The following is a 9,645-nucleotide window of genomic DNA, read 5'->3' as shown; positions in this document are numbered from 1 at the left end:
CTAATAACATGGTCTATCACTGAGAGAGACTGGTGAAAGAGTCCATCCTAATCTCAGACGGTCAACCGTGGCTTCCATTATCTGGAATTTCAACAAACCAACAGGTAAGTAATGCATTTCACAAGGGCTTCTTCTATCATTACTGTTGCTATGTCCCACAGCAACTGTAGGCCATCAGTCCCAATGCAAATACATAAATACATATGTAGTATTTTTGTTGCTCTAAAAGACGCAACGTTTCCCTCCCTCTGGGGGAAGAGGAAAGCTCCTCAGTGAAGACCAAGAGCCATTGTAGGATTGGTCATCGCTGACAATGCAATAAAACTGAGAGAAATTCAGACCAGAATTGTGGAGGACAACCTGCTATTTCACAATGTGGAAAGCATCAGCCTGACTACCATTGCTCGGACTCTGACCAAAGACAGAATTGGAATGAAACATTTTTTTTTTAAAGGAACAGTGAGCGGGGTCAAGGAACTCCGGCACCAATACGTCCAGGTATGATGTCTATCCAATATGTCTAGTTCTATAGTGAGTTTTACATAATGCTACTCTACATGTAAACATGGGTTACAGTACATACAGTAGGACATACTGAAAAGCATTTACACATACTGTGTTTGATTTCTTTCAGGGAGTCATGGAGTTGGAGGCTAATCCGACCCAACATTACATCATTGATGTAGACGAGGCAGGGTTTAACCTGGCAAAAACACGTCAGCGTGGACGAAAAGTCATCGGGAGAAGGCCCACCGTTGACGTGCCGGGTCAGAGAGGAGAACATTTCACAATGTGTGCTGCAGTCTGGAGTGCTGCTTTGGTCCTGCAGAAATACCAGATTGGTCCCTACAACACTGAGCGCCTTCTTTTGTTTTGAGACGACCTCCACCAACAACTGGTGCCAGAAGCAGAAAGGGAGGAAACATGAGGACATTTGTGATTGCGTGGGACAATGTAGCATTCCACCATTCACATGCAATCACAAACTGGTCTGCAGCCCATCCAAGAATGGTTTCCCTTTTCCTCCCCCCCTACTCGCCTTTCCTCAACACCATTGAGGAATTGTTTTCTGCCTGGAGGTGGAGAGTGTATGATCATCGGCCACATGACCAAATGTCCTTCCTGGGTGCAATGGATGCCGTCTGCAGAGACATCGCAGCTGAAGACTGCCCGGGGTGGATAAGGCAGGCCAAGCGTTTCTATCCAAGGTGCATAGCGAGAGACGACATAAGATGTGATGTGGACGAGAACATGTGGCCAAATGCTGAAGATCCTATAGATTAGAACAGGACTGTGCATTTTGTTTTTTTTCCCTTCTGTGCCTATTTTACTGTAATTGTGTTATATTTTTACACATTTGGAACCAAAGGCCATGTATGTTGGATTTTTTGTTGATCACTGGCAGCAATTTCATGTTGCTAATAAAGCTTTCACTGCAGCAATTCCGTCACTTACTATTTGTTTCTACTGTACATTCTATAAAGTAAAGATGACTCACTCACTTTTAGATAGTGTGTTGCTCTAAAAATGCACTCATTCAACACTCAATCAAAAAATGTAGAGTGGTTTACAGTTAAAGGAAATTGAATACTAAAAAACAGTGGATGTCATATTGTCTATTGTCTGCAGGTAGAACTGAAACATGAAAAGTAATGCAGTTTTTGTAATGCCATCAACTGTTAGTATTTTGAAAGTCTTAAGTATAGGTAAACGTTTGTTAGCAATTGTAAAAAAAGAAAAAAAAAAAAGTAAAAAGTAAACACATGTGACTCACTGCGTAGGTACATCACGAGAGAGAGAGAGAGAGAGAGAGAGAGAGAGAGAGAGAGAGAGAGAGAGAGAGAGAGAGAGAGAGAGAGAGAGAGAGGATGTTGTTGTTAGTATGATGGAAATAGATCAACTGTAGAGATTTACAATAGAGATGTGTTAATGTTTAAGGCCTGTACTGTACCTACTGTATTAGTACCGGTCGTTTAGTTTTACGGTGTCTTCCAATACCCTGGTTATAAAGACAGAGTGGCTAGTGACCATCTGCTTTCTGTCAACATAATGGTCACGTTAATGACCATCAAGGCATGTCTTCATCTGGGTCTGTACATCGTCTCAGAGTAGGAGTGCTGATCTCGGATCAGGTCCTCCCTGTCCATATAGTCATTGTGATCTAAAAGGTAAATCAGATTTACTTAATGCGTGCATACATTTTTACGTATGGGTGGTCCCGGGGTCAAACCCACTATACTGCCTTTACAAGTGCCATGTTATGCCAAGTGAACTACAGAAGACCCAGTAATGCTGCTGTCACTATGGCGATTGAATAGTACATAACACTAGCTCCATCTAGTGGTGGGATGGTGGCTCTACATACATTGTGATCAGCAGCCAAGCTACAGTATCCGTCTATATAAGCAGGCTTGAGGCCCATTGTAAGAACTACAAATCCTCTGGCATGTCAATAACATAGCTCAGGCAGTAGGAAGCTCTCTCATCCATTTATATGCGGATGATACAGTCTTATACTCAGCTGGCCCCTCCCCGGATTTTGTGTTAAATGCTCTACAACAAAGCTTTCTTAGTGTCCAACAAGCTTTCTCTACCCTTATCCTTGTTCTGAACACCTCCAAAACAAAGGTCATGTGGTTTGGTAAGAAGAATGCCCCTCTCCTCGCAGGTGTGATTACGACCTCTGAAGGTTGTAGAGCTTGAGGTAGTCACCTCATACAAGTACTTGGGAGTATGGCTAGACGGTACACGGTCCTTCTCTCAGCACATATCAAAGCTGCAGGCTAAAGTTAAATCTAGACTTGGTTTCCTCTATCGTAATCGCTCCTCTTTCATCACAGCTGCCAAACTAACCCTGATTCAGATGACCATGCTAGATTGCTAGATTACGGAGACATCATTTATAGATCAGCAGGTAAGGGTGCGCTCGAGCGGCTAGATGTTCTTTACCATTCGACCATTAGATTTGCCACGAATCCTCCTTATAGGACACATCACTGCACTCTATACTCCTCTGTAAACTGGTCATCTCTGCAAGACCCACTGGTTGATGCTTATTTATAAAACCCTCTTAGGCCTCACTCCCCCCTATCTGAGATATCTACTGCAGCCCTCATCCTCCACATACAACACCCGTTCTGTCAGTCACATTCTGTTAAAGGTCCCCAAAGCACACACATCCCTGGGTCGCTCCTCTTTTCAGTTCACTGCAGCTAGGCACTGGAACGAGCTGCAACAAACACTCAAACTGGACAGTTTTATCTCAATCTCTTCATTCAAAGACTCAATCATGGACACTCTTACTGACCGTTGTGATTGCTTTGCGTGAAGTATTGTTATCTCTACTTTCTTGCCCTTTGTGATGTTGTCTGTGCCCAATAATGTTTGTACCATGTTTTGTGCTGCTACCATGTTGTGTTGCTACCATGTTGTGTTGCTACCATGCTGTGTTGTCATGTGTTGCTGCCATGCTATGTTGTTGTCTTAAGTCTTTCTTTATGTAGTGTTGTCTCTCTTGTCATGATGTGTGTTTTGTCCTATATTTATATTTATTTATAAATTTTTTCAATCCCAGCACCCCGCAGGAGGCCTTTTGTCTTTTGGTAGACCGCCATTGTAGATAAGAATTTGTTCTTAACTGACCTGCCTAGTTAAATAAAATAAAATTTAAAAAATGAAGCCATCCATTCTGAGAAAGCTGGGACATTCAGCGACAGAAAGTACTAGATAGAATGTTTCGCTATTCCAGAATCCAGAGGAATTGGGCTTCTAGAATTTCATCATTTGATATCTGATGTGATGATCAGAGACATATATTTATTTAGATCTAAATATACGGCTCTGTTGATGATGAAATGGCGGAGCCGACATGCATTAAGGATATAATTGCAGTGCTGGTGAGCTGGTCAATTACGTGTGATGACATTCATTGTATATCATGCTGATATACTGTGTCTATGTCCGGCTCTATATATTGCAATACGTTTGACCCTGGCCCAAAGGTATGTATCTCCCGCTGAGTATTTGCTATTAAAACAGTTCAAGTTAAGGTGGAGCCTTGTGTCTTTTGAACACGGGGACTGCTTTGACTCACACAAGGAAGCTGCGGAGGTTTCCTTCTTCAGTTTATTGATTTATTGACATTGATTTTCTTTTTTTCACCATTAGTTTCTCTCGACAGACACCAATAGCATTTTCATAAAGTATATTTTTTTGTTTAAAATGACATTTATAATATTTTACTCACATATGTATTTTATTGGCTCATTTTTTGTATTATTGCAATAAACAAGAGTAGCCAGTATGAGTTGGGTATTGCTACAATTCGACATACAAACTCTTACTTGTCCCCTCTGACAATGAAATTCAAAAAAATTACTTTATTGGCAAGACACGGTTTCACCAAAGTGTCTCCATCTTTATCTTTCTCTGGATGTTTTCCAAATGGCACCCTATTCCCTATAAAGTGCACTACTTTTGACCAGGGCAGTACAGAGTGAATAGGGTGCCATTTGGGCAGCATTCTCTGCCTCTGGTGATTAATAAGGATGGAATAAGGCTAAGAGCCTACACACAGCTACCAGGACACCTGCTCAGAAAATATGTTCAACAGTTTGAATAATACATGAGGATGTACGTACCATTTGAGGTGACTACGATATGAACATATATGTGAATTTCTACTTCATGGATCTAACAGTGACAGAATCAAACACTTTGAACTGATCGGTTGGGTCATGGTTGTTAATAATGTTTGATGCTTTGTCAACCTTATATCAAGAATCTCTAACGTCTGTGCCTGCGTGGGCGGGTTAAGGTTTGTCTCCTGTATCGTGATAGGCCACTTCTGTTCCAGCCATGGCTTCTCTGGTCTCTGATTGGTGTGGAGTGGGGAGAGCAGGTCTCAACACACACAATATTACACAGGGTGCATCTGAAATGGCACCCTATTCCCTATATAGTGCATTACTTTTGACCAGAGCGCAATGGGCTTAGTGTACCATTTGGGACGCAGACATAATGATACACACCAACATGAACAAGAGCACTACTCCAAGTACACTTTTTAACTTCACCACAAATGAAATCATCTCCACCAAGTCAAGATCAAGTTTAAGATCAGGATTAAGATCAAGTTAACCAAAAGAGCACATTGGTGGATAAACTGACTGAGTCAGCTCTTACATAATGGCATTGATATAATCATATATCCTGTCATATCAGGATTTATTACTCAACACTCAACCTTATTTCTCACACACGAAAATGAAACACAACGCAACAAAAACACAAAAGTCCAAACTAAATGAAAACATCTTGTCAGATCAACTTTAATGCCAGGTCGCTACCTGGCGTGTACGTACCGTTCCCCAAGCAGAGATTGTCTGCTTTTCAATTATCTCTCTTTCACCCATAAGTGTACACTTTTTCACTCCCCCTTATTTAAAAGCATTGGATTTTTGCAAGCATGATTTACGCCATATTCCTTACACCAGTCAATTTTAAATCCATGAGGGTGGGTGTAGGATTGCACACTTGGGTAGAAGGTTAGAGAATTGGACCACAGCCATAATTACCGTTGGATTAGATCCCTTTAATATTAATGGCCCTTCCCTAAACCGCTTCTTTATTGTCCCTCCTCCGGCCCTGTCCCAAATCGACCTCTAGACCCTTCAACCTATGCACTTGAAGAAATCTTAAGATGATTAGATACGCCATATGGTAGTAGCGCAATCTGGCCGACTGATTGACTAGATGGCATTGTTGTGTCCAATCCGCTGAGATCGCTGCAAGTGCATAGGGTCTAGGGGTCCATTAGTATTGGGCTTCTCTACTGTACCCTCTGCAGGTCACCTCCTCTGTGGACGAACATAAAAGGCCTATTATCAGGCACGTTTCCCATTCATAGGACCAGGAGTTTTACACTGACTATGTGACTCGACCATGTGACCTGACCAGGACAAAATGCATTTAAGCACACCTAGGACCCAGAGTTCACTGTACATTACCCTGTAGTGTACAACACATTGTTTACGCTTAACAACAACAAGTTAACTCTCCGATCAAAGGTAAGACATTAGAACACATTGCTTCTCGCTGGAAGGGCAGTGTACATCTCCGTTTGGGTGGTGTTCATTAGGGCACTTTTTGCAACAGAAAAACGAACGCAGGCGTTTCTTATTGGACGAGTTCAGGAAGTACCACCCTGTTCAGTTCTGTTTCGGCTAGTTTTCCTCTGTTTTGTGGCCGCCGTGAACACGGCCCAGTGCTATAGCAGTGTTCAGCAGGGCAGGCTTCTCTTCGTCTAAGTCTCAGTTCAGTTAGCCTACTGTAGGTGGACAGCTCAGTCTCTGCATCAGGTATCTTACCAACTCCTAAATATTCCATCCTTCTCACTTCCACCCGTCTCCAACCATTCCCTCCTAAATAGAATGTTTGTATTTTTTTATTTATTATTATTTGCACATATACTATAATTGTGTAGGTAACTATGAAAATGAACCAACCAACCCAAAACACAACAGAACAAAACATTGATCAGTCATGGTAAAATAATACACATAGCATTGCATGGCTTTCCATTTAAAGACAGGAAGGCGTGGAAGTCAAAAATAAAGAGGGCTGGGCAGGGTTTCCCAGGCCTGTCCTAAATACACTATGTGTGACCTTGCTGTGCTAGTGCTCCGGGGTGGTTGTCACTTAAGTTCAGTGTCTTCTCTCTCTCTCTCTCGCTCCATCTCGCTGTGCCGCTCTCGCTCTTTGTCTCTCTCGGGGGATCTGGTAGAGATCGTTTGGAAGTAGGCGTACCCGTTGTTGCCCTTATGTAGCCTTAAACCAACCCTCCGGGTGGAAGAGGATGAGAGAGGGGGGGTCGTTCCAGGCCGATCCAGTGATGCATAAGAGAAGACCCCGACCCTTCCGGACCCCAGAACTACAGGCCCCACACAGAGAGAAGGACAGAGAGACATACAGGGAGATACTCTACGTAGAGATACTGTACACTGGTCACACCACCCACACTGTATGGGGGGGGGGGGGGGGGGGGGTTGCATAGGTGGATGGAATACGGAATCCTGTGCTTTATCGCAGATACACAAATCATTCTCTCCGCACGCTCTCAGGGACACACACAAACAAGAACAGACTCTCATGTTGTACTTTGAGGACTAAGAATGACATTGCGGTCTCAATGAGTAGTAGATGCTGCAATACCAGTTAGAGTATATGGCAAGGTTCCAGGTTACTGTGTTAAAGGTGCAGTATGAACCAACGCATGCCTCCTCTGCTCTAGCTCCTCTCTCTCTGTTCTCGCGCTCTCCTATCCTGAGGAGAGGTTTAGCTGTGATCGTTATGGTGGTTGACACACTCCCCCCCCCGCAGCCATCTTTGTTGTTACAATCTATTTTCAAACGCCAGCGTGTCTCCGCCTCCTCCACAGTGCCCCTGGGTCTAGATATCCAGTGACCCACGCTGGTCATCCTCTCACCTAGCCCTGCCACAAGTGCCTTAGAGTCCTGTTCCCCTCTCCTCTCTTACCCCGCTCTCCTTTTTCTCCCCCATAATCACCCTACACTCTGTCCCCGTAGGAGAACCCTTTTTGGTTCCAGAGGAACTCTTTTGGGTTCCATGTAGAACCCTCTGTGGAAAGTGTTCTACGTGTTCTAGGGTTTCTCAAAGCGTTCTCCTACGGGGACAGCCAAATAACCCTTTTAGGTTCTAGATAGCGCCTTTTTTCACAATCACCTTTACAGTCCTGTTCTCTTCTCTCCTATGCCCCACCCCCACACTTCACACATCAAGACGTGACCATCACAATCCTGTTGTCACCCACAGTAATACTCTAACAAGGACCTATAGGTCCACCAATAGGAAGAGAACCTAGGGGTCAACCACAAATGAGGAACAAGGTTGCCTGTTTCGTTTGTGCCCCCGAGAGCGGGAGGAGAAATTTACAGTATTGTGGAATATTGCTATACTTATACATGGCTACACACGTTTATAATAGCGAAGAAGAAGACCACTGAAAAGCAGCTAGCCTACTGTACTGGCATACTATAGTAACAATATTCTCTTGGTTTGGAGGTGCATAGGAGGAGGTGGAGGTGAATAGTACATTAAGTACACGTTAGACCAGAATGATGAGGAAACCATACATACTTATAGTGTGGCCCAGCACATACTGCACTGGAATAGTTAGCTGCAGTGGATGGGTGTGTATACGTGTGTGTGTGTGTGTGTGTGTGTGTGTGTGTGTGTGTGTGTGTGTGTGTGTGTGTGTGTGTGTGTGTGTGTGTGTGTGTGTGTGTGTGTGTGTGTGTGTGTGTGTGTGTGTGTGTGTGTGTGTGTGTGTGTGTGTGTGTGTGTGTGTGTGTGCAATCAGTCTCATCAGTTTGTTCTATCGCTATATGCAGTGATGGATCTCACAGTGTGTGGGGGAGAGGGAGGTGGGGAGGTGAGAGATGAACAGGGGAGTCTATCCAATGCATACTGTGTATCGCTCCTCCTATCACTCTCTCTCTCGCTCTCTCTCTCCATCAGTCGATCACTCCCAGTCACACGTCTATGAGATGGAGGGAGAGTTTCAGGTAAGGGGAACCTCTTCCCTTTCTTTTCTACTCCTCTAGATGTTTTTTACGTTTGATTTGTTCACCGATGATTTGTTTAACCTATCAATTGCTGTTTGTCGTTTATGTTGATTATTTTCTTCACAGTGTGCTTTTGGAGTGGCTGCTCCTGACTGGCCGAGGTGGAGGGGGGTGGAGTCAGTAAGGAGAGAAGAGGATTGGCCCGTGGGAGGTACGCATGGGTCCGGGGGCGGGTCTTAGGATGGCGTGGCTGAGAGGCGGGCCCTGTAATAGGTGGTGATGGTGGTGATGTGAGGGGTGGTGGACGGAAGACGCTGCGGCGCGAAGCTGAGCCAATTGGTGGTTTGAGGAAGCGGCGGCGGCCATCGCTGCGGCGACCGCCAGGGGACTGGGCAAGAGCCCAGCGCCCAAACATTTGGAGAGATCCTTAGAGAAGGTCAGAGAGGACTGAGGGGAGAGAGAGGCAGAGAGCGAGGGAGAAAGAGAGGGAGGGAGAGACGGATACAACGTTTAGTGGCAGAAGGTGAACACAAGGGATTCAGGGGAATTTATATAGAAATTCCATTTCAGTTTGAACCTCTTTGATCTCATAACACAGAGGTTTCTGATCAAACTATGTTTCCAGCAAGCTACAAAATGGATCTTCAGCGCTTTGGTAAGGAATCTACTCAGAGGAGGCTCATGGGAGGAGCTGTAGGAGAACGGGCTAATTGTAATGGCTGGAATGGAATTAATGGAACGGAGACAAACACGTTGTCTTTATTTGTTTGGTACCATTCAATTGATTCCATTCCAGCCATGACAATGAGCTCGTCCTCCTACATCTCCTCCCAGCAGCCTCCTCTAAATCTACTTTACCATTAAATACTGGCTACTCAGGAGACAGCCAAACCTCCTCTCGTTAATTAACTGTGTGCATGTTTGAGATAGACGACATTGCAGTTTGAACTTCACAGAATCACTGATCTACCATCCCCCTCGCGTCCCAATTAATACTAGGCTGATCCAGTCAAACGCGCTGATTGTTAATCTGATCTAGCCCTGGCACGATAGTGGTCGT

The 9,645-nt window shown here is 44.3% G+C and overlaps 1 protein-coding gene across 4 annotated transcripts in view; it reads right to left on the bottom strand.

The window, feature by feature from the left end:
• Window positions 1-4,107: 4,107 nt before the first annotated feature.
• Window positions 4,108-9,645, bottom strand: part of LOC139542206 (zinc finger protein 385A-like) — a 109,209-nt gene continuing 103,671 nt past the window's right edge. For all 4 annotated transcript variants that reach the window (XM_071347362.1, XM_071347360.1, XM_071347361.1 and 1 more), the window contains one exon: window positions 4,108-9,032. In XM_071347362.1, coding sequence (XP_071203463.1) covers window positions 8,763-9,032 — 270 coding nt within the window. In that variant the 3' untranslated portion in view covers window positions 4,108-8,762. The remainder of the gene's footprint in view (window positions 9,033-9,645) is intronic.

The sequence above is a fragment of the Salvelinus alpinus genome, chromosome 17 (genome assembly GCF_045679555.1).
Source record: "Salvelinus alpinus chromosome 17, SLU_Salpinus.1, whole genome shotgun sequence".
Classification (NCBI taxonomy): Eukaryota; Metazoa; Chordata; class Actinopteri; order Salmoniformes; family Salmonidae; genus Salvelinus; species Salvelinus alpinus.
The sequence above is the reverse complement of the archived record's forward strand: the minus strand, read 5'-3'. Positions and strand labels throughout refer to the sequence as shown.